Source organism: Acomys russatus, chromosome 24 (assembly GCF_903995435.1).
Source record: "Acomys russatus chromosome 24, mAcoRus1.1, whole genome shotgun sequence".
Lineage (NCBI taxonomy): Eukaryota > Metazoa > Chordata > Mammalia > Rodentia > Muridae > Acomys > Acomys russatus.
Genome location: NC_067160.1, coordinates 46,313,730 through 46,340,152, shown reverse-complemented (window position 1 = coordinate 46,340,152; position 26,423 = coordinate 46,313,730). Strand labels below are relative to the sequence as shown.

The 26,423-nt window shown below is 37.7% G+C and overlaps 1 protein-coding gene across 3 annotated transcripts in view; it reads right to left on the bottom strand.

Annotated features, from left to right (window-relative positions):
* Positions 1–26,423, bottom strand: part of Strbp (spermatid perinuclear RNA binding protein) — a 114,921-nt gene that overhangs the window by 12,524 nt on the left and 75,974 nt on the right. For all 3 annotated transcript variants that reach the window (XM_051166361.1, XM_051166363.1, XM_051166362.1), the window contains exons 11-15: positions 15,154–15,246; positions 14,334–14,533; positions 7,616–7,774; positions 5,757–5,891; positions 5,207–5,347 (exon numbers count right to left, since the gene is read on the bottom strand). In XM_051166361.1, the coding sequence (XP_051022318.1) occupies positions 5,207–5,347; positions 5,757–5,891; positions 7,616–7,774; positions 14,334–14,533; positions 15,154–15,246 (728 nt within the window). The remainder of the gene's footprint in view (positions 1–5,206; positions 5,348–5,756; positions 5,892–7,615; positions 7,775–14,333; positions 14,534–15,153; positions 15,247–26,423) is intronic.

Here is a 26,423-nt window from a genome sequence, read left to right as displayed (position 1 = left end):
CATTAAGTAAAACACTACCTGAATCCCCAATTTGCTTCAAATGCCATGTATCACTGATGACATCACATCCTCTCTCTCCACTATTAATTGTGAAATAAGAATAAGACCTAGCTTGTTTCTCTTATATTAGAAGCAGCAGCAATTGGTAAAACAGATTATCAATATCCCCTTTCCCCACATGAAACATTTCTTTTTTCTTGTCTACACAGAGTAACCAAGGAATATTAATGTCCCTTGAAGTGCATTTCTTAGATCGGTTTTCCCTGTGTAGCCACATGGAAAATACAGTTGCTTTTCCTATTTCATCATTTGGGGTTTTGTTCTGCTTTCATTTGCTTTGGAACTCATTATATAGGCAGGCTAACCTTGAACTCACAGATCCACCTGCATCAGTCAAGCACAATGGGTTCATCATCACATTTTATATATATTTTGTTCCTCTTCTAATGCCCTCTTTTCCTTCGCATCAATTAAATATTTAACTACCTAATCAGGTTTTTTCCTTAATCAGTTTTTTATTTTTAGTGTTTTAATTTTCTTCTTTGTAAAATGTAATGGTACGAACTTACCATACGTCAAATAATCTAAATATAATGTTTCATTAAAGCACAACTAGTCTAAGTTCCTTTCATTAGTCTAAACAATGTATTTGTTTTTATCACATAATTATTCAGACATTAGTATCACAACCAGTACTCACTGTGAAGAAGACAGTATGTCTTATATTTTACTCACATTATCTTTTCCCCTCATAATTATGTACCTAATTGAGACCTAAAATATTAAAAATTGTCTTTGTAATACAAAAATTAAGGGGTAGAAAAACCTTATGCTTAATACACGTAATTTAGAGGCCATCTTTTCCTAATAGCTTATAAAGATCCTTGGTATCCAGTGGCACTGGCATTCCCAAAGCAGGAGTCTACACAGACAACACTGTCATGTTTTATACTGCACTCACACCTTCACCTCTCCCCTCTCCCCCTTCCCCCTCTCCCCTCTCCCCCCTTCAATCCCTTCCCCCAACCTTAAAAGGACATGGTAGTAAGAGAGTAGAAGGGTGGCAGCTCTGGGTAGTCAGTTAATATTTTGACCTGGACAAATATTCATATTATAAAGCCCAAATCACCTCCACTCCTCACTGTATCAACAATGACTTTACCCTCCATAAAGTATGGGCATAAACCAAAAAGTCCACTGAACAGAAAAATACTGTCTTAATATACATTACTCACATCCTATCCCAAGAAAAAGCTTCCAAGTCATTAAGAATAAACAATTTCAGCTCGATGGTGGGGGTGCACACCTTTAATCCCAGCACTTTGGAGGCAGAGACAAGCAGATCTCTGTGTTTAGGCCTTCCTAGTCTACAGAGAGGTAGTTTCAGGAAAGCTAGGGCTAAACAGAGAAACCCTGCTGGGAGCTGGGGGGTAGAGCAGATAGATAGATAGATAGATAGATAGATAGATAGATAGATAGATAGATACTAGATAGATAGATAGATAGATAGATAAATTCAGAAGAAGCTAGAGTGGCACATAACCAAGCTTGACAGAAATTGCAGGGTCGTTTCAATAGGTACAGCAAAGGCCTCTGATAACATTCAACATTTCTTCATGATTAAAAAAATTTCCACCTGACTTGCCTTGGGCTGGGACCTCTGGCTGCTGTGCTGAGGTCAGTGACAAGAAAGTAACCTCTCACCTGAGGCAGCACTCAAGAGAGTAGGCCCTGTGCCTCACCCAGGCAGCACAATGAAGCTGACCCTGATGGCAGAGGTGAGTGAGCCAGCCTCAAAGGCGTGGAGCTGATGCCACCTCTAGCAATCTGGAGAACTGGTCATTGGGTTGTGAAAACAGAAGAGCTGTCCCTGGTAGAGGGGGCACAGGTAAAGTTGGCCCCAGGGATGTGAACACAGGAGAAGTGACCCTGCTTTCTGCCGATAGCAGCATTGGGTGCCCTAGCTGAAAGAGTGGTGCAGAGGTCACCCTGGTGGTGCAGATAACCACTCAGGCCCAGACTCAGGCCTTTGAGTTGGCCTACCCAAAATCTACATCATCTGTGGACTGTTGGGGCATGTGAAAGGGCTGGTCCTGCTGATCCAAAGGGCAACAACAGGATAACCAGAAGGAGGCAGGGTAGGATCCAATATTGGTGTGACAGAAGACAGCGACCTCAAAACAGACCAATACTCATTGCAATGAACATTCACCAGTGAAGGTGTGTGGACAAAAGTGTATACTGTGGGACACACTGTGACATACTAAGCTTCCATGACAAGGTGTTTCTATGCTTTGTTGTATGTGTTTTTTTATGTTGGTAGGTGGAGGTTACAAAGGCGGAAGGCGAATACAAGGGGATGAGAAGATGAGTAGGACTGGGGTGCATGATGTGAGACTCACAAAGAATCAATAAAAAGTTAAAAAGAAAAAAAATCCAAAAGAGAGCCAATGAAATGGCTTAAGCAGGTAAGAGTAACTGCCACTGATCCTGATGACCTGAATTAGAGATTCAAAGCCCACATAGTGTAGAATAGAAGCAATTTCTCTAAGTTGTCCTAACTTCACATGCATGCCTTGATGTGTATGTCTGCTACAGCAATAAATAAGTTAAAAATAATAATAAAAAAAAAAGTAAAATTAAGCCTCAAAGAAACTAGAAATGGAAAGAACATACCTCAAGACAACAAATGCTATATACAAGAAACTTATAGCTGACACTATACTAAACATAGAAAAAAAATCAGAAATGAGGTAGGTGCCTATTTTTTTCTGTTATTTAATATAGTACTCAAAGTCCTACTTAGAGCAGTAAAGATAAGAAGGGGTTTTGGGGCGGGGGGAACAACAGAAATCAAATAACTCTAAATTGCCAACAAGATCCTATACTTAAAACACCCTAAAGAAAAGACAAGTTAAATCTTATAAACACTCTCAGAAAAGTGGCAGAATATAAAATTAACAAATAAAACTTGGTAAATTTTCTATATAAAATTAACAAATTTGTCAAGAATAACATCCAATTTTTAAACAGCTTCTAACTAAAATACCTAGAAATAAACTTAATCAGAGATTAACAATCTCTATAGTGAACTTTAAGACTGGAAGCATGGTAATAGCTCACTTCTAATTACACTATGGAGCCATAGCAGCATCAACAGCATGACACTAGCACAAAACAGCACACAGATCAATGGACTAAACTAGAAGACCTAGAAATAAGCCTACACAACTACAGCCACTGTTGTTTGTCAAAGGTATCAAAACCATACATTGTATAAAAAAAAAAAAAAAAAAGACAACCTCATCAACAAAGAAAAAGGATATCCATGTAGAGGAATGATACAAAGGACCAATTTCTCGCCCAAACCAAAAACAAACAAAATCCTAAAATGGATCAAAGAATTTAAAGAAAGATCAGAAATTCTGAAACTGCTAAGGGAAAAATGTTGGACAATACAGGAACCAGCAAGGGCTTTCTAAAAGGAGCTCAAATGACAAAGGAAATAAACTCAAGAATGGGCAAATTGGAGTTGCATGAGATTAAAAAGCTCCCACTACACAACAGAAAAACTGTCATCAAAATGATGCTAAGACATTGTGCACAATGGGAGAAAAGTCTTGGCCAACTACACATCAGATAAGAGAATTATCAATAATTTATAATAATAATTTTTAAAACCTCCAAAAATTAAATACCAAAAATATTTTTTTCACTCAAAAAAATAGGCTAATGAATTTAAGGCTCTCAAAGGAAAAAATGTAAATGGCTGTAAGTGTTTTAAATAATGTCCAACACGTCCTTAACCATCAGAGAACAAGTACACTGAAGTTTTATCTCACCCAGGTCAGAAAAACTACTGTCAAGAAAACAGGGAAGGGGAAGGGAGAGGAGGGGAGGAGAGATGTGGAGGCAGAGGAGAAGAGAAGAGGAAAGAAAGCTGGACGTGCAGGTAAGTGGTAGAATGGCTGTCCTACAAGCCCAAGGTCCTCAGATTTGCCCACCAGTTTGGTCCTACCACCTAATAATACACATGCAAACAACAAATTCCAGCAAGGATGTAGATTAAGAATCTTTATACATGGGGCTCAGAGAAATGGCTCAGTGTTTGAGAGCACTGCCTGTTCCGCTATAGGACCCAGGTTCAATTCCCAGCATCCTCATGGCAGTTCAGAACTGTCTATAACTCACTTCTAGGGGATTCAAAGCACCAGGTATATACATGGTACAAATATATATGCAAGCAAGCAAAATACCCATATACACAAAGCCAATATTTTTTTAAAAGAATAATCTTTATTCACTGCTGGTGGGGATGTAAATTTGGTAGCTACTATGGAAATCATTTGAAGGTTCCTCAATAAATTAAAATTGGAACTACAATATCTATATATAACACAGCAACACCACTCCTATAGGTATACACCCAAAGAATTCTAAATTCTAAATCTGTATATTACCAAAGATACTTGCACACCCATATCTACTGTTACAGTATTCACAATGGTCGAGACACAGAATTAGCCTAGAAGTTCAACACATAAGAATAAAGAAAACGTGATGGATGTATGTGTACACACGCACACACGCACACACGCACGGTGGAGTAGATTTTATTTAGCTGTAAATAAGATGAAATTATGGTATTTCAGAAAAATGGATGGAACTGGAGACATTGTGCTATGCAAAATAAGAGCATTTGGAAGAAGGAAGGAACCAGCAGTGGAGAAGAGGACTGGAGCGCAGATGGCAATGGCTGGGAGGGAAAGCACAATGACTAACGTGTACATAAATGTCACTATGAAGCCCGGTACCTCACATATCAACTAAAAATACGCTGGAGGTAGGGAAACAGCTCAGCAGTTAAAGGTGCTGACTGCTCTGAGTTTGGCTCCCAGTATCTACTTCCGGTGGCTCACAGCTGCCTATACCACCTGCAACTCCAGCTTCAGGGAATCCCACACCCAATTCTGGGCTCTGTATACCTATACACATGTGGCATACATTCAGAGACACACAACTATACCTGCAGCCCTGATTGGTTTGTAACTTGGTATGTAGACTAGGCTGACCTGAAACTCACAGGGATCTATCTGCCTGCCTCGTTTCCCAAGTGCTGGGTTTAAAACAATAAAACTTAAGGAGATGGTAAAGCAGCAAGTAAGTAGGAAATTTGAGAGTATTACAAAGCTTGCTTAACTCATACCTGAGGAATGATCTTCTTTTTCTTATTATTTGCCGCATTGGGTCCAGAAAACAACTTCTCCAGAGCAGCTAATGCTGCACTTGCCTTGGCCACTTTCTTGTTTGGACCTGCACCTCTGAATTTCTGTCCATCTACTTCTACCTGAAATTTAAAATAGCACTTTACAGTTATCTCAAACAACTCCCTCTGTGTGGTTTTAATTAGAAGATATCATAGGTCTGGACAGACAGTTCAGCCATTAAAAGCACTTGATGCTCTTGCAGAGGACTGAGGTTCAATTCTCAGCACTCACATTGTGGCTCGCAACCATCTGTAACTAGTGTGAGGGGATCCAACAAGCAGACCAATAATACACATACAGACATGCAGGCAAAACATTAATAAATAAACCAATCTAAAAAGTAAGGTTTAAAAAAAAAAAAAATATCATAAGGTAGAGAATACCCAAAATGTGCTCTTAAAAGTACAAGAGTCAAAAATGCTTTTTATTATCTGATGTCTGTGAGATTAAAAAAACTAAAATAAGGTGGGCATGTATCTAGGGACACACCTCCATTACAAAGCGCTTGTCATGGCTTCCACCAGTCTCTGAGATGAGTTCATACTTGAGACCTCTTCTTTTTTCATTGAGTTCCATCACAGGATTTTTACCACTTGCTGTGAGGATAGGACCCTGAGTTCTTACCTAAAAGGGACAAGGAAGAAAGAGAGGTTAAATCAAGACCTCTGAACACTAAATTTCTTTTTAATATAATTATGCTAAAGGGTAAACTCATTAAGTCTACTTTAAAACATTTAAGGGCTAAAATGAATCTCCTGGTAGCAAACCATTTTCAAAGGTGAGGAAACTGTAAGCAGTAGTACTGTTGTCGTCAACCACCTGCTTTTGAAGTAGGACAGCTCCGTTCAAAACTCCAAGGTCTGAGTTATACTGTTCCTGTTCTGACACTGCGGGTAACTAACAAAGCAGAGACAACAAGTAGAATTTGCTTGATGTCTTGATGGTTCACTATTTTTTATCTTTACGTATGCAAGAAATAACTAAGCTTTGCATGTGGGAGGCAAGTGTTTCTATAAGCCTCTCAGTCCCTCTAAACATACCTAAAGACACCTAATGTAAAAACAATAGGCTATAAAACTATGGATTCTGGGGGCTGGAGAGATGGCTCGGAGGTTAAGAACACTAGCTACTCTTCCCAAGGTCCTGACTTCAATTCCCAGCAACCATGCCATCTACAATGAGGTCTGGTGCCCTCTTCTAACCTCAGCTGTACATGCAGACACAACATTGTATACACTATAAATAAATAAATCTTTTAAAAAAATCCTATGGATTCTGAAGTTTAGAAATAACAATAAACGCAGTCATTCCCTGGTCCCATCACTGTGAAATTGTGTGCACCTGCTGTGGAAACACAGGAGAAGGTATCACCTTCTGTTTTGGGCTGTTGAGATAAAATCTCACTTTTTGAGAATCTTTATCTCCGTAGGTCTGCTATATGTATGTGTTTCCTTACTCCCAATAAACACCTTTCTTCAAAAATAGACAATGTGAGCTCTTCCTATTATTCCAAAGCCCACTGTTTAGAGTCAACAAAGGGCTGACCCCAAAGTACCGTACATACCCAGAACTTAGATTCATCCTATTCTATTATCTAGGGTCACCAGTTGACAATTCAGGACTGATTCTTATTCTGAAATAGACAGTGGGAAGTCTACACACTCCTGTGAGATTTACACATTAAATGGTGAATTATGCACACCCTTATGTACCCCAGCTTAGCAGATACCTCAAAAAAGAATCTGTTTCCTCCACTAGATTTTTTTAGGTTTTTATCCTTTGGTTAGTACTGAGTCTTGATACATTATATTTATGGCATTCTAAAAGTTACTTCCGTGGCCAGTATGCTGTTACATTAGGTTGTATCTATTTTTTGCATAGGTATATTAACAGATTCTTTTTAGACAGAAGATCAAGATGTAAAGCTATGTGCAAATATGGCTGGCTTCATAAATATACTTAGAAATAAATATGGGCTCAATTAAGGTCAAATAGCCTCATGTTATGGCAATGGCCCTATTATCCCAGCATTTGGGAAGTGGAAGCAGGGTTAGGGTTAGAAGTCCAGGGTCAATGGCAATGTCAGGGAGTTAGAGGAGGCCAGCCTGGACTACTAAAGGCCACTCTCAAAAATAAGCAAAACAAAACCAAAAGGCAACAGAGAGCTCCAGCTGTGTCTCAGTGGCGAAGTTCTTGCCTAATGTGCAGAAGAGTTAGGGATTGATACCTAGCACCACTCAAAGAAATAAAACACAATGTTATTAATATATGCCTCTATGAGACACAGCGCATTCTTTCCACAGTGCCCACACTACTTGACTCTAAGGAAGTAAAGGACACAAGTATACCTCTAAGGTACTGGAGGTCTCAGTTGTAGAATTTCCAGTATTATTGCTTGAGTTTGAAGACACTGTTTCATTTTTGCTTTCATTATCTGATTTTTCATCGGAACTCACACATTCAACATCTGCATCAAAACCTGTTGGGTATCCCATTGCCTGTAAAACCTGTACAAATTCCATTAAAACACAGTTTTTACTCAGTTACCCAAAATGAAAAAGAATAGCCTTTTGAAATTCTGATATATAAATTTCAAAATTTGTAACATTTAGTTTCTTAAAACACCTGTAAAAAACAAGAATGGTGCTACATCTGTAAATGCTTGGTTCAGTCCATTCCACATTCCAGGATGGCACTGCATGAAAGGAGGAACACATCCTCAGAGTACTTAGCTTCAAGACTTCAAAAACGCAAGCCTAAAATTGCTGCCAGTTCATTTAATTGGAGATAAACAGTAAAGAGAACATATGGCACAGTCAAGCTCAACCAATGGAAGGGGGGAAGGGTGCACACAGTCAAATAGCACCTGAGGGAGGAAAAACTAAACTTGAAAGAAGTGAAGGCTTGAAAGTTTAATCCTATCACTCTCCTATGGTCTTCAATTTCTGTATCTGCAAAAGAGGAAGACTAGGTCAGCAGACTTCTAAATTCTATGTCACAACCATGAAGAGAAATTGGCCAATGAACGGAATTGAGTTTTTGCTAGTGCTTTGTTCTGTTGTATTTGGTTGGTTCTGTTTGCCTGTAGAGCCACATTTTCCAGCTGTGTTTCTATCCATCTCTCTAAAGGCTTCATAGTTTTATGGTTCTGAGTTTTCTCAGTTTTCTGAAACAAAGCTTTTACAATACTGCCTATCTATGCGTGTATGCAAATATGTGTGCACAAATATGTAAATCACCTTTGACCTCTCCTTCCAGATTAACTGCTCTTATGATAAACAAAAGAAAGAGTTCATTAGTATCTTTTTAAATGTCTTTCAAAGTAGTTAACACCACTTTGAGAGCTATTGATCAAAGCTTTTTTACTTTACTTCAAGGCCTTGCCACACACTCATCTCTGGGCTATTCTCTCAGCCTTTAATTAAAACAATGTCCGCAGATATAGGGGTAAAGTCTAAAATAAAAGATCAGCTTTCAGTTGCTTGAGTGTGTAGAAGCAATGTGCTATTTCTCCATCATACAAAAAAAAAAAAAAAAAAAAAAAAACAGCCATCACAGAAAACGGTACCTGTACAGAACCTTTTACTAATATAGGTAAAACAGTAATACTCTAAACAAAAGAGGGGGCTGAAGTTGAGCCTTGTACAAAGCAATTTTGAAATTAACTCATACAACTCATATATGGAAAACCTGGCATATTCTCATCTCGTCATAAATTCCTTGAGTTAATTTGGCAATAGATAAAAGCCAAGAACTTCTTTTAACATCTTCAGCTCTGAAAATATTCAGGCAGCACTTTACACTAAGAACACTAACATTTGATTAACATTTGGTTAGTCACATCACTATTTCATAGAGAAAATACCTGCTCCACTGAGTCTTGCAAATAATGCTCTCCCTGAGAAGTCTCACCCAGGACAAGAGCCACGGGTACAAAACTAACATTAGTAATGCCCACCATAGGTCAAAAGCCAAGTATCACCAATAATGGGGCTTCTTTCCTCTAGTATAAAGGCATATAGAGGGATGTAACTCAGAACGAGAGCACTGGTCTAGGACTTCTGAGGACCTAGGTTCAAATCTCAGAATCACAGCATGGGAGAGAGTACTTCCCAGATTAACATGGATGATTTAAAACTGCAATGCTAACTATTTAATACCACTTCCTTCGTGGCTTTTCTCACTTAAGTCATTGACTTATTAACACAAGTTAAGACAGCAATGCAATTCAGTACATTTACAAATAGTTCTTAAAAGTGATATATTATCTCATGAAGACTACAGTATCTATTATTATTATTATTATTATTATTATTATTATTATTATTATTATTATTATTATTATTTATACAGTGCTCTGCCTGCACATGTGCCTGCCCACCAGAAGAGGACATCAGATTTCATTATAAGGTTGTGAGCCGTCGTGTGGTTGGTGGGAACTAAACTGAGGACCTCTGGAGGAGCCAGTGCTCTTAACCTCTAAGCCATCTCTCCAGCCACCCTCCACCCCCCCTTTTTTTTTAATTTGATTTGGTTTTTCGAGACGGGGTTTCTCTGTTTAGCCCTGGCTGTCCTAGACTTACTCTGTAAACAAGGCTGACTTAGAAGTCACAGAGTTCTATCTGCCTTTGTCTCCTGGGTGCTGAAGTAAAGGCATGGGCTACCACTACCAAGCTCAGTATCTCTCAATACAAATAGAAATTGTACAAATTGTACTTTCAATACAAATAGATACCTAATAACTCTTTTTAAATAACAGATAAGGGCTGGAAAGAGCTTCAGCCATTGAGAGCACTGGCTGATCTTATGGAGGACCTGGGTTAGGTTCCCAACACCCATGCAGTGGCTCACAACCACCTGTAACTGGGTCCAGGAAATCCAGCGCTCTCTCCTGACCAACTCCAGGCATGGGCACACATACACACAGACAAAACACTTAGCTACATATAAAAAAACACATAAACCTTTAAAATAACTAATAAAAGGCAGACGCATCACTCAGAGCTGGAGCTCTTACCTGGCATACATGAAGTCCTTGACTCAATCTAGAGGGAGAGTTGACAGGTAAGGGACTAACAAGAAATTTCAAGTCATTTTCTACCACGCTTCTTCTCTTCTCAGGGCACTAGCACAGGCGACAGAGGTCACAAGTGAAGAGTTTACAGCTCTCTACTTCTTGACCAAACTCTAGCTAGGATCCTAAGGACATTTTTGTTTAAATTAGGCTCCATCCTTAGTTGTTATTTACAATAGCCCATTGCATCAAGAATTCTGCTACATTAAGTTGGTTCTGTTCTTAGCAAATCATTCACAGCATCTGACCAAATCCTCTCATCTCACACAATCTCACAGATAATGTCCAATTACCTTGGCCTGCCTTCAGAAAGAATTCTGCTACTCAGGGACTGAATAGATGGTTCAATAGTTAAAGTTACTTGCTACACAACAGTGAGGACCTGGGTTTGAATCCTAGCACCCATGTAATAAGCACAGAGTAAGTTCCAGGCCAGCCCAGGTTACACACAGAGATCCTGTCTTTGAAAAACGTCTTCACTCTTTGTCCCCTTCTATACTATCTTTTCTCTACACCAACCACGATGTTCATGAAACGAGTCTGTCAGGGGTACTCTCTGTCAGGGGCTTTCCAGGAAAACGAGTGGCAGGAGGAGAGGGAAGCTGCAGCTGGGTAGCCAAGCCACACTTATGTGGCAGAGACAGAGCTCTAGTTGATTCATTTTTCTTTGATTCTGGAGTGATTTATCTGAAGAGGTAGAGTGCCCCCACCAAGCTACTGAACAGAGGACTGGAAAGATGGACTACAAGGAATTGTATCAAAAGATCTGTCTTCATAAATGCAATACTGTTTCTTGAACTCATTTGTAAATATGTGGATAGCCTTCAGGGATGGCAATTTGGCAATATATTGCTGATACATAATAGAATTCCTGATACATTTTAAAGTGAATTATTCATTAACTTTGGCCCAGTAACTCCACCTCTAGAATGTATCTTAGAGGATAATCAGCAGGATCAAAAATATGTAAAGCAATAAATTTTAACATCCTAAACAATTACTTCATGATAGCTTGATAAAAATGAATTTTCACCCATCAGTTATTAGAATAATCTTTGATAGAAAAACAACTTATGTTGAGATAAGCAAAACAATATAAAAATACTTTATGTACAGTTTTATATAACATATAGGTCTAGCTCTTAGAGCCTATTTGTTTTGAGAATTCTTAAGTTTCCATTTTAAAACCCAACATAAAATGTATACTAAATTATTTGCCAAATCCCAAGTGAATTCTCAAGTACTACCCTATATTCATATACAGAAACATAAATTGAATAAAGACTAAATATAGGCTTGTATCAATTCAGCTTGGGTTTTGCCACCCAGTTAGTACAAACCCATGTTTACATCAAACAGTAAACATGCTCTTGAATTTTGGAATTGCAAGTTTAAGTAAAATTAAAGCTTGGAAGAAATACACCTACTATATTTAATGTTAAATCATTGCTTTATTTCTAACTGTTGGAATTAAGGTTTCACAGATTCTCTAAAGTATAACAAACACACATGACATATAAAAAGAGAAAGAAAAGCCAACTTTTACAAAGCTGGATGCACAATAAAAACTCCCTGAAAAGATTATACTGGCAAGATGACAGGTACAGGTACCTGCTGCCAAATCTGATGACCTGAGCTTAAACCTTGGATCCCATTAAGTAGAAATAGAGAACAGACTCCCCCAAGTTGTACTATGACAGTCACTTACACCATCACACGTGTACATCCTCCCCAACACATAAACGCGCGCGCGCGCGCACACACACACACACACACACACACACACACACACTAAATATAAAAAAAATTTAACATTAAAACTTTATAAAAACTTCAGAAAGAAGTCTTTGCCTCAACACAGAAAGCAAACTGTAGACTATAACTGCCCAATACACAAACTAGTGTATAAGAATGGGGAAACCCAGAAAGGAACACAGGCTACTTCTGATTACCTCCATATCCCACTGCTGAATACCTACCATAAACCAAACAAACAGTCAACACTGATTCACTCTGATATTTCATTTCCTCTGAGTGGATGAGCAACCTAGTTGAGTGACCTTCACAATGGGCAGAACTCAACTCTTCACATAGTTTACTTACTACTCAACTGCACATTATACCCAAACTACAACTAAAGACAAAGAGAAAAAATAAAAAAGAGAGAAAGAAAGGAAGAGAAAAAGCATGAAAGCCATCTACCTCTCAAACACAAATTATAAAAGGGTGCTAACTCGCTCCTCTGGCCCAATACCATTAGAATTATAACATGTTTAAGATGTGTGCTTACACACCTCTAAAATGTGTAAAAGAGCAAACTGAGAAACCATAAGGCTACAAGCCCCCCATGTTTACCAAGTTAGGTTAAAATAATCCATCATGGTATAGTATTGTATCACAGCATCAAATAAAAATATCATCTAATACACTGCATTTAAAAAAAAAACTGCCACTATACCAAGATACCTGCCAATTTTACTGAACTGCAACTTGCTATAAAGCCACTATCATACAGTAAAAGGAGACACTAGCATCCTATTTTGTGAAGATCTACCCAAGAAGAAATGCCCACTTAACCCTTATACCAATACAACTGTGGCTCTCAGAAACCAACTGACTGGTCTTTTGCCATAGTTTATTTCACAAGCTTTTTTGTCTCACTTGCTATAGAATTTAGTTTTAAATTTGTGGTTCATTCTCTGAGTATACAGTACAGCTCATTTGCACTAGTGAGTTTTGTTTTGTTTTTGTCATCTTGACACAATCAAGAAAATGTCTCTATAAGAAGTCTGTCAGCAAGTCTGTGGGCTTTGAAAAACAAAAATGTTTGATGTGGGAAGGCCTAGACCAATGGGGGCAAGCCACCCCTGGGATATTTAAGAAAGCAAACTGAGAAAGTCAGGGGAGCAAATCAGCAAGCAGCTTATACTTCAGTTGTTTCCTCTAGGTTTCTGCCCTCCCTCCCCTTCATGATGGACTGTATGTAAGTTGTAAGCTGAAATAAACCTTTTCCTGCTCCCACTGATTTTGGTCATGGTCTTTATCACAGCAATAGAAAACAACTAGAACAGTTTCCTAACATTTTTTTAGTCTGATGTCTTGGGTTCTATTCACAGTCTCAAAAATCATGCCCTCATCACACCTAAGCACCAAACTTATAAACAAGGCAGAATATTTTTTATATTGCTACTATTTTCCTACAGTTCTTTTTTAATCACTATCTAACATACAATATACTTTCCATATATTCATTATATCTATCTCCATCTTATTCACATTAAACTCCATAACGCTTAACTTAGCATCTAGCATAGTGTTTCCTCTACATTAATGGTATTTTAGCAAATGTAATGTCCATGAAAACAGACTAATTCTATTTTACACCATATACTCTTTTGTTTGTTTGTTTTCAAGCAGAGTTTCTCTGTGTAGTCTTGACTGTCCTGGACTCACTTTGTAGACTAGGCTGTCCTGGAACTCACAGGGATCTGCCTGTCTCTGCCTCCCAAGTGCTGAGATTAAAGGTGTGCGACACCACACTCCACTACACCATACACTCTTACATGACAGAATTTAAGTAAAAATCAGTCTTCAATGCACATGCATGATGTGTGACATTTTGGCATTAGTCTACAATAAATAAAATGTATTTATTGAGAGATTCTTTTTTTTTTTTTTTTTTTTTTTTTTGAGAATTTCCTATATGCATGATTGTTCCAAAATCTTCAATATTATTCCCTATAAAAATTCTCAAGAACAGGGCATCACCATGAATAATGTATCATGTATAAATATTACCTTTCCCTCACAAGTATGCTGACAGATTTACTTTCCTTTATTTTCTAAATTGCATACAATCAACAAATATTATGTCACAACAGCAAATGTGATCCATAGGTGAAAAAGCTTCTACATTACTGTCCTTAAAGCCTTAAAGACATGGGTAAGCACTTACCAGAACAAAACAAAGGAAGTCAGTAAAAATACTGTACCTTCACTGCCACATGAAGCTTTGCTGTTTTCTTGGATGGTCCTGAGGCTTCGTATGTTGTGCCATCCACATCTACAGACATTGTGAAGACTGGGGCATGGACTGGGCCAGACTGTGACAAAAGCTTATATTGAAGCCCGGGCCTGATCTGATTTAATCTCATTAGTGCATTCATAAGGTCTATTGCTTTACTATCCAGAACTATGAAAGAAAGAGAAATCAGATTTAAAATTAACTAGAAAGCCATTTTGCTCCAAACTGTACACCTGTAACACCTATTAATCACTATAAATCCCCCCATGTGATGGTCTGGAAAGATGAATTAGCAGTTGAGAGCACTTGCTGCTGTTGCAGAAGACCTGGGTTCAGTACCTCACCTACATGGAGGCTCACCACACCTGTAACTACATTGCTAGGTACCTGATGCCTTCTTCTGATCTCTGCAGGCACCAGACATACACATGGTACAAATACATACATGGAGGCAAAATATTCATAGCCGTAACATAAATCTAAAGAATGTTTTTAGGTCTTTCACATGTTTAAAAATTTAGTAGTTTTGAAATACAAATACAAATTCACCCCATAAGTAGTCTTCAAATTTTTCATAATAATAGGATGGTAAAAATAATGTCATGTTAATGCATTTGTGAGCACTGATGTCTTCAGTAATGAAACCTAGAAACTCTAATGTCTTCAATTACCAATTTTGTCAACTAAGGTTTATTCTTAAAATCCTAGGTCAATTAAACTCTTCTTTTCTTATTTTTCTGAAGCTATAAACCTTCTAGTTACCACAATAAGAATAAGGATTTACATACTTTTTCTTAAGTTTCGCTTCATCTTCTTATTGGGATCTTTATCATCCCCTAATCCATCTTCAAATGGCCTTTTTAGAGCTGAAGACCCAGCACCTACAAACAATTACAGATCTTCACTGTCAGTTAAAACAATGATCCTATATAATCATTCGAGTGTAAAAATCTCAGAAAGAAGTTTTCAGTGATCAATTAAAGTACCATCTTTATAATCTAGAATGTGCAATGTTCTTTTGAAACAAGGTATGCACATGTCTATGTCTATGCTACAATCCGGAAGCTTCTGTCTTCCTAAAATCCATATGCTGAATCTTAATCCCCTATTGCAATGATGAGAAGCAAAATCTTAACGAACATTAGTGAGCTTGTAAAATATGTCTGAAAGAGACTGCCTCCTCCATAATATGAAGACATAAGGTGCAATCTGTTAGAAACAGGGTATTACCAAGTGCTGGGGCAGTGATAGCACAGTACTCAGGAAGCACAGACAGGCAGTCACTTTGAGGCCACCCTGCTCTGCATAGTGCATTCCAGAGCAGCCAGAGTACAGAGTGAGATCTGGTCTCAGAAAACAAAAAAGGAAAGAGGAAAGGTCCATTACCAGACACCCAAACATCAACTCTGCTGGAGCTTTGAGCTTAGACTTCCAGCTTGCATAACTGTGAGTAATAACCCTTTGTCACTTCTAAGTTACCCAGTCAAAGGTATTTCAGTACAGAGACCAAACAGACTAGAATGGAATATATTAGCATCGGTTATAAGCATGAACAGAAAGTCTGCCATCTATGTATCAGATGATTAAAAGCAGTGACCTTTAGAAAAAATTCATCTATCTTTTTAAGTATTTCTAAATTGCTTTTATCATTGTCAATTATTAAACTCTTTTTTTTTTTTTTTTGGTTTTTCGAGACAGGGTTTCTCTGTGTAGCCTTGGCCATCCTGGACTCACTTTGTAGACCAGGCTGGCCTCGAACTCACAGCGATCCACCTGCTTCTGCCTCCCGAGTGCTGGGATTAAAGGCATGCGCCACTACGCCCGGCTAATTATTAAACTCTTATGTTTTTTAAATCTGATCATCAAATTATGTCTTCTGCAAGATTTTATTTATAATTTTCTGAGGCTTTTCTCCCATTATCAACTTCCTACTTAGTCAGAAGAACATTGTGTATTATTGTCTATTTGCATATACATTTTGTGTATCCTTAACTGCATTTCCAAGGTATTTTCTACTTGGCTTCTATCTTAAAAAGTATTTTAACATTAGACTTAGGAACAACATAATAGAAAGAAACCTAAACTAACTGGTACTAATACAAATGTTGGAAGAAGCAGCCAGTTAGCAATGCTCCCAAGCATAAGTAGGAGCTTTGCTGTTCAAGTTTCAAAGAGAAAGAGAGGAAAAGTCTCCAGATTGTCCCAGAACATTAATGAATTCTGTCTTCAACTTAAATATCAGTTAACAGGACTTCTCCTAAGAAAAGTTATGTTCAAGATATTCATGAAACAAGATTTCTAGATACTTCTAGGGAAAATATGCAACAACAGTGAAGTTCTGTATTTTCTCAGTATCAAAAGTTATTGTCCCCTGGCATAATCACTGAGGTGAGCAACTGTTTGAGTCCAGGACTTTTCAGTCAGCTCGATCTTAATGTTCTCCACCAAAATAGTAGCATCTGCTCAGTGTTAGTGTCTCATTTACATACAACTCTAAGTATGTCAGTCTTCTAGAGCTTTAAAAAGGAACTATGTTTATTCAACCTTTCTCCTACGCATTAGCTTATATTAAAAGCAGCTCCTTAATTGACTAGAAATTATAAGCTGGCTAAATACATTAATTTAAGTATGTAAGCTACATGGATAGAGTTCTGTGACTTCATCTGATCAGCCCTGGCATTGGAAAAGAGCTCAAGTACCTGGGGCTGATCACAATAATCAGGGAAAACACAGGTTTACATTTATAAAAAGCAATCATTTTAACCTTCATGGTTTAGTAATCAGATCACTTCTGAGGCAAAATATTTTTCATAAATGTTACCCACATAGGTCTAGTATCATCCTTAAATCCATTACATGTAATAACTTAATCCTCGCAAGTATACTCAAAAGCCAGCATCTCTTATTTCTATTATAAATGCATGCATGCATATATTCAATAGCAGAGATTTTCAGCATTTACAAAATAAGGCAATTTTAAGTACTTAACATGTATCAGGGACAAATATACCCCTGTCCTCAAAGAACTTGGCCACAGTGGTGGAGACTAATTACAACATGCTATATAACAGTGATGCAGGTACTCATAGGAGATAGTTTTCGGTAACTAGGGCTCCATTTGGTTTTGGTTATGCGCATATGCACAGAGACAGACAGACACACACACACACACACACACACACACACACACACTTTTTAAATTTCTTCACCCCTAGTGGCAATTAAATTTAGACGAATTCTACTCAAGTGTATTCCCAACATGTACAAATATCAAGAACAGAAGAACTGATTTAGCCTGAACTGATTTGGGTGCTAAGCAAGGTAAAACTATGACTTCTGGCAAACTTTTAGGGTGAATCACCTCATTACTATTTTATGCTATGCATAAGTGGGTGTGCATATAATTAAAACCAGAAGTATTTGGGAAGGGACCTGAACAGTACCAAAGAAGGAGGAGGAGGAGGATCTATTAGTCAAAATACAGTACCACCCAAACTATGCCCATTTATAACCAAACTCTTTTTTCCTAAACAGCGTAAAAGGTGTTTAAGAAGCCACAATTGTGGTCTTAAGTGTGTTTATGCATAAGTCAATTTTAGCAGTGTATTCCTCTGATCTGTACATCTTTGCTCAAAATAAAGTTGTCTTACTTCTTTTGCTAGTCTGTGTGAACACTTACCTTCAATGGATAAAATATCCAAGAACCTCTAAACATTTGGCCCAGACCCTGACCACCTATAAAAGTACTGGGTATCATTAAGAATTGTAAAAGCAGGTCTCAATATTGACTCAAAATTTTGGCCAAATACAGAAGATAAAAAAAAATGTCCAGTGCCTGGGAAAAAGAACAGACACAGAGGATAAAAGAGCTGAAGTGATGGCTTAGCAATTAAGAACATTGGCTGCTCCTCCAGGTGACCTGGGTTTGATTCCCAGCACGTACACAGTGACTCCAGGGAAACCTGGTGTCCTTTTTGAACTACCATAAGCACCAGGAGCATAATGGTGCACAGATATATATGCAGGCAAAATACTCATGCACATAAAATAAAAATGAAGATTTTTTTTAAGGTTATATTTTAGGTATCTTAGGTCTGAGCTGTTATTAAGCTAGACAATTCATGTGATGATGATGTAAAGGCACTGTGGATTGGAGGACTATTAATAAAATAGAAGTACAACTTTAGGGCCAGTTTTGGTAAAAGAAGGAATTTCAAGACAGAAGACTAAATGAATCAAGCGCAAATAAAGGCACAGGCTGAAGATTGAATGCTGGGATATTTTTAATATTTAGAATTCAGAAAGTCAAAGAAGAATAAACAAATATAAATGAGAAGCTGGCTCAAAGAGCCAAGAGAAAGTGATCATATGATATGCAAAAGAAAAGCAGCGTTTCATGTTACAAAAGTGTCCAGCAATAGCACATGTTGAGAATAGAGGGCCGTAGGAGCTGTCATGCTTTGCTGGAAGAAGGGAAAACTGGTGTACAGGACAAATTTCTAGGTCACTTGTTGCCTATAATATTTCCAAGACACACTGAGCATGGTGGTGCACGCCTTTAATCCCAGTGCTCAAGGAGGCAGAGGCAGGCGGATCACTTGAGTTTGACACCAGTCTGGTCTACAAAGTGAGTCCAGGACAGCCAAAGCTACACAGAGAAACCCTCTCAGAGGGGGGAAAAAAAAAAAATTTCCAAGACAACACTTCAAAAGGCATGCATGAAAGTACTTGTAACAATTCAGTGGATGGCTGAGAAATACTAAATAACCTAAAACTTCTTCAAAAGTATAGATACTATAGATGACTATAAGATAAGCTACTACAACACCTAAAATCTCAAACAATACTGGACAAAAAGATTAAAGCCACAAGTATAGCTCAGTTTCTAGAAAGTTTAAAGCAAATAAAACAAAATTATTGAAAAAAGGATACTCAGGAGGAAAAGCTAGAAAATGGAGGAAAACACTGTCCAAAAATCCAGATTAATAATTCACATGGCAAGAACATAACAGGGTGGGATTCACAGATGACACCTGAAAAACAGACAAATTCTGTTTCTTAACCATGGCAGTGATTATATAAGTAACTTTTTTAAAAAATAATTATTTGAAGGGCTAGAGAGCTAACTCTGTGGTTAAGAGCACCAGTTGCTCTTCCAGAAGGCCTAAGTTCAATTCTCAGCACCTACATAGCAGCCAACTATCGCTCCAGATCCAGGGGCGCTAATGCCTTCCTTCTGGTCTCAGCAGGCACCCAGCATGCATGTGTTGCACAAGCAGGCAAAACAGCCAAATACATAAAATGTTTAAAGTGCTCAAAGCAAACTACTGAATGTGGTAAAGGAAAGGTCACGGGTAATACTTGAGTAGCAATGAAGAAGAAAGCCTGATAGAATAAGCTCAATTCACAGGGAAAAAGTTAGAAAAAGATGGGGGGCTGCAGAGGAGATACAACATACTACACAAGCAAAAAGGCTGATCATCAAATAAGATACTGGAAAGATGGAAGACAGAAGATGAGAATATGTCCAGTCACCTGCAGACATATTGCTCTAAAAAGAGAGAAGCATGCAGATCATGCAATGAGAGGAGGAATTATGGAATGAGAGATGTTAAAGAGCTTTTGAGTGCTATGAGACAACTCTTCCACTTGTACAGAAGTATAGACAACACAAACAGTCCCCATAAGGAAAATGCTTAAAGGGAGGAGAGCAGTCAAGATGTGTTTTTTCTACAGCCATGTTCAGCAATAGAAAATGAATTTCAACTAATTAAAACAATCGACAGAAGACACAGTAAGCAGAATCAAGATCAGAAGCTCTATGTATTGCAGGGAGTGGTCATAATGATAAGCCAGAGGATATACAGTGAAGACAGAAGTGAAACCATGAAGAGAATTCAGGGACTTCTTCCATTGCTAAAGACTAGCCCACACAGTCTCTAGAGCAAAGGGCTAAGGTACAGGGAAAATAAAGTATATGTTAGGGAACTGGAATTTGAGAGAAAAACATTATAATATTGAAATTGAAATTTAAAATCACATAAATAGAATCCTTTCCCGAAACCACCCACCTCAGCCACTGAGCCAGCCTGTAACCGCATGATGTTCAAACCCAGAATCTGAACCAGAACTCGAAATAGAAATTCCTAGAGCTATTCCACTGACCTTTCTGGCCGACAGTTTCCCCTCTGCAACCTAGAACCCTAGCTGAGGGCCCCAGAGTCAATTCCTGCCCACCTATCCAAAACCCCACTCAAAATAAGTCACTTTAATACTGAAGTCTAAGAATCATTCAATGGATCCCCAACCTGACAAGTTGGAATAACAGTGAACAAAGATCCAAACACCTATCCAACAAAGGCAAGACGAGGTATCCTAAACACCACAAACAAACAGTCTAACTCCAGCTGCCTAGATATCATCACAAAAACACAAACAAGAACAACCAACACATTATGCCTCTTCTAGAAATTAATACCCATCAACTTCACTGATGCACAAAACAAGGACTTCAAAAATAGCATGAATACATTCAAGCTCAAAACTGATATGGATACATATCTGAATAAAAACTGAAAAAAAAAAAAGTTAAATGAAAACACAATTTAATATATAGTCTCTGAAAAGAAAAGCCAAACAAATAAAACTTCAAATGAAAGATTCAGGAAATTTAACAAAAAGCCAGGGGAAAGGCTTACCAACAGACTGGATCAAGTGGAAGGGAAAAATACCATGACTGAAAGATGAGGTAGAAGAAATGAATCATTCAGCTTTAAAAAAAAAAAAAAAAAAAAAAGAGGTTAAACTAAAAACCCAAACAAATTATCCAAGAAATCTGGAGCACTATGAAAAGACCAAACCTATGAATACAAAGTATAAAAGAAGGAGAAAAAAACCCAGGCCAAAGGCATAGGAAATATTTTTTTTTTTAAAAGGTAAAAGAAAATTTCCCAAATCTAAGGAAAAAGATGCTATCAAGAGGCATACAGAAAACCAAACATGACTTTGGGAGGAGGGCCATGTATGATAAAAAATACTAAATATGCAGGACAAAGAAAGGATTTTAAAACCAAGTCACATAGAAAAGCAGGCCCATGAGAATAACAACTGATTTTCCAGTGGAGACTTTGAAAGCAAAAAAGTCCTGGTCTAATGTTGTACATGTTCTGAATGACCACAGATGTCCACCCAACTATTATACCCAGCAAAATGATCTATTACAACTGAACGAGAGAAATAAAAATGCTTCATGACTAAAACAAATTTGAGCTGTTTGTTCTCTGTTCAGGAAGTTGTCCTGTGCTAGTGAGTTCAATGCTCTTCACCACTTTTTCTTCTAGTAGATTTAGTGTGTCTGGTTTTATGTTGAGGTCTTTGATCCACTTGGACTTTAGTACAGGCTGATAAATATGGATCTACTTGCTGTTGCCTACTATTCTCCCCCTGGGCAAGGTAGCCTTGTCAAGCCACAAAGGAAGAGGATACAGGGAGTCCCGAAGAGACTTGATAGCCTGGGATCAGTTGTTAAGGGAAGAGAGCTCCCCCTTTCTGAGGACTAAGAGATGGGGATCGGGGTGGGGGTGGGGGGAGAGAATCAGGAGAAGCTGAAAAAGGGGATGTAAAGTATAAATTAATTTTTAACATTTTTGAGGAATTCATATCTACTAAGCCAACTCAACAGAGGCTACGAGAAGAAATTTTGTCTGAAGAGAAGATTAAACATAACCAAGAGATGAAAAGAACAAATAATCCCAGAACAGTAAGCCATAAGAAGTTAAAAAAAAAACAAAAAAAAACAAAAAAAAAACCACAATACATTAAAAAAAAACAAACAAACCAAAAAAAAAAACAAAACAAAAAAACACAATACATTAAAAAAAAAGTGGGGGGTGGGGGGGCTGGAGAGATGGTTCAATGGTTAAAAGAGTACCGTCTGCTCTTCCAGAGGTCCTGAGTTCAATTCCCAGCAAGCACATGATAGCTCACAACCATCTATATATAATGTGATCTGATGCCCTCTTCTTCCTACAGGCAGAGAACTGTATATATATTAATAAATAAATCTTTTTTAAAATTTGATAAACACTACTCCACAGTAACTCTAAATAGCAACAATATCAACTTACCAACAAAAACAGACTAACAAAGGGACTAGAAAACAGAATGAATCTTTTCTTTGTCTACAAGAAGCATACTTCCTCATTAAAGACACAACTTTTCGGTAAAAGGAAAGAACTGAGAAACAAACAGGTTATTCTAATAACTAACAAAACAGCCTTCAAACTAAAACTAGACAAAACAGATGGGAAAAGGCAATTCACACTCATTAAAGGAAAAATCCACCAAGAGGCTATTACAATTCTAAACATTTACACAACAAAGGGGCACTCAACTTCATAAAAGAAAGTCTAACCCTCACAGACCGACCCTAACAGTAAAAGTGTACCACTTCAATGTCCCACTCTCACCCCTAGGTTATCAAGACACAAAATAAAGACAGAAACTCTTAAGTTAAAATGACATCATAAATCAAATGGACCTAACAAACATTCTATGCAAACACTAAAGAATTCACTTTCTTCTCAGCAGCCCATGAACTTTTTCCAAAATTGACCATATATAGAACATAATGTAAATCTCAACAAATATAGGAAATCTGAATATCCTGCATCCTACACCTGGTCTCAAAGATATAAAGCTGAATTTCAACAACAATAAAAATGGCAGAAAGTAGACAAACTCATGAAAACAAGACAACACAATACTGAATGAAACTGAGTCAAGGGAGAAATCAAGAAGGACATTTGCTGGCAGGCAAGCTTATGCCTGAGGCAGGCAGATCTGTGTGAATTTGAGGCCAGCCTGGTCTACAAAGAGAGGCCCAGAACATAGTGAAACCCTGTCTCTGGGAAAAACAAAAAAACTAAAACAAAAATGGGAGGGGAGGGAAGGGGAGGGAAGTTTGAGGCTAGCCTGGTTTACCTACAGAGTTCCAGGAAAGCCAGGGCTACAGAGTGTGTACTTGTGTGTGTGTGTTTTTGGGGTTGGGGTGGGGAGGTGGGGAATGGGATTTACTGAACCAAAATAAAACACCGCATATCAACATGCCAAAATCTATGTGGCACAATGAAGGCAACCCTAAGAGGAAAGTTCATAGCACTAGGTGCCAATCAAGAAACCAGGAAAGATCTCTTAAGAAGAGCATGAGTACCCAGAGAGTAAACAGGAAAAAGTAATCAACACATGGCTGAAACTAATGAAACAGAAAAGCAACAACACAGAATCAATGATATAAACAGATTCGGGGGGGGGGGGGGGGGGGGGGGCGCCGAGGAGAAAACAAAATTGTCAAACCTTTAGCCAAATTAGCCAGAAGGAAGAGATGTCCCAAATCTAGAGAGGAGAGCTGGAAAGACAGATCAGAGGTTAAGGACACCAGTCGCTTTTACTAAGGACCTGGATTTTGTTCCCCAGTACTACGGTAGTGGCTCACAATCATCCATAATTCCAAATTCAGAGGCTCCAATGGCAAGTGAATGATACACAGACATACATGCAAAATTAACACACAAAAATAAACACTCACACACATAAAATATTTTAACTGTAATTAGAAATGAAAAGGGAGCTATTACAACACACTGAGCAAATTCAGAGAATCCTAAGATACTGCACCAACACTTCTCAAAAATTTTCACAAAATAGAAACTGAAAGAACATTTATCAATTCTCTTTACAAATCAGTATTTTGAAAATCAGACAAAGACCCAACAAAAGACAAAAATGGTAAGCTAAAATATCTCTGATGAATATAAATGTAAAAGTCCTCAATCGAATATTTGCAAGAGGAATACAGGCATGTATCAAAAAGACCACTATATCAACAATGATTAAGTCAGCTTCACCCAAGAGCTGTAAATATGTTTCAACATATGTAAATCAATAAACATAATCCACCATATAAATAGACTAAAGGACAGAAACCACATGATCATCTCATTAGAGGCAGAAAAGGCCTTTACCAAAATCTAACATCCCTTCTTCATGATAAAAGTTGGGTTACAACACAATAAAGACATTTTACAACAATCCACATCATTCTAAGCAGAGATAAACCCAAAGTATTTCCACTAAAATTGGGAACAAGAGAACTATCTCCAGTGCCATTCAATATATTGCTCATAGTCTTAGCTAAGGCAGTAAGACAACTGAAGAAGAGCAAGAAGATACAAATAAAGGAAGATGTTAAAAAAAAAAAAAAAAAAAGTAACCACAGTTGTAGACAATATAATTTTATACATAAAAGACCCTAGAGATGCCACCAGGAAAATTTCTATAGCTCAATAAATACATTCTGCAAACTGGCAGGTTACAAAATTAAAACACACAAATCAATAGCCTTCCTAAATAAAAATAAGCATGCCCTAGAGGGCGCGCACACGTGCACACACACACACAGAAACACACACACACACACACACACACACACACACAATCTCGGAATAAACCCTAAATATGAAAGTAAAAGACACTGAAAAAAAAAAGAAATCACAGATGAGACTAGAAAATGGAAAACTTCCCATGCTCATGCATTGGTTAATATTGTGATAATGACTAGCCTACCAAATGCAATCTGCATATTTAATATAATCTCCGACAAAAATCCCAACATAATTCTTCAAAGAATTATGAATCTGATAGAGCATAAAGAAAGGAATATGATTGACCATACAGACACAGAAAGAACTTTCTAAACCAGACCTTGATAGTATACACAGTAAGTCCAACAACTGACTAACAGGACCACATGAAACAAGCAAAGGACAATCATTTGATTAAGGGGCAACCTACAGTATGGGGAAAGAACCTTTAGCAACTATACATCTGATAAGAGTGTTAATATCTAGAACATACAAAAAACTCAAAACACTAAACATCAAGAAAATATGTAAAATGGGGCACAGAACTAAACAGAGTTCTCAAAAGATCACACAAGTAGCTTAGAAACACTTTTTAAAAAATGTTTAACACCTTTGGCCATCAAGGAAATGTGAATTAGAACTACCTTCAGATTTAATTTTATCCCAATGAGACTGTCCAAGATCAAAAATATAGATGACCAGCAGATGCTTAAAATTTAGTTTAAAAAAAAAAAAGAAAGAAACAGTTCTTCACTGCTGGTAGGAGTGCAACTGACACAGCCACTGTGAAAAACGTATAGTTTCCTCTAAAAGCTGAAAGCTTTTAGATCCAGTTACACCACTCGGGCTATATCCAAAGGACTCACTGTCTTACTACAGACATATTTACTCATCCATGTTTGTTGCTGCACTATTCATAATAGCCAGAAATTAGAAACAGCCTAGATGGCCAGCAACTGATGGATAATGAAAATATGGTATATTTTCAAAACAAAATAGTATTCAACTGTTTAAAAAAAAGGCATTTGCATATAATGGATGGAACTAGAAACAGTCATCCCGAGAGCGGTAACAGAGACAGAGAATGACAAACATCACATGTTTTCTCTCATATGTGGATATTGGCTTTTAAGCTTTAGATACATCTATTTCACTTGGAATACCCCAGAGGTTATTTAGATAACTAGTAAGAACCATTAGAGAGGAGGTGATCTTTCAATGAAAGGGAGATAGAATGCAGTGTTATAAAGGGGGAAGGAAAAACAAGACAGGAGGGATTAAAGGAGGTAAGAGGTGGAAGGGGCGGGAAGAGGAGGGAATACGGGAAGGGATAACTCACACTGAAGGCACTGCTCCTGTAAAAGCTTCCTAAAAGACATACACATATAAAAATAGTTCAAATAGAGTTACAGTATAATGGGGAACAATAACCCAATTAGACAGCACGTACTAATTGAATAAAACCCCCAGCACCAGAAATGAGTTACTTCTTTTGGGCTGTTAGCCAATGTGGGTCTCAAAGACCCCCTAAACACATTATAGTTATTGCCAGTGCTATTGATTTCCCTCCAGAACTGGAGGATAAGACACTATTGCTGAAGAGACACATACTTGAGTCAAAGAACATGGAGAAATCT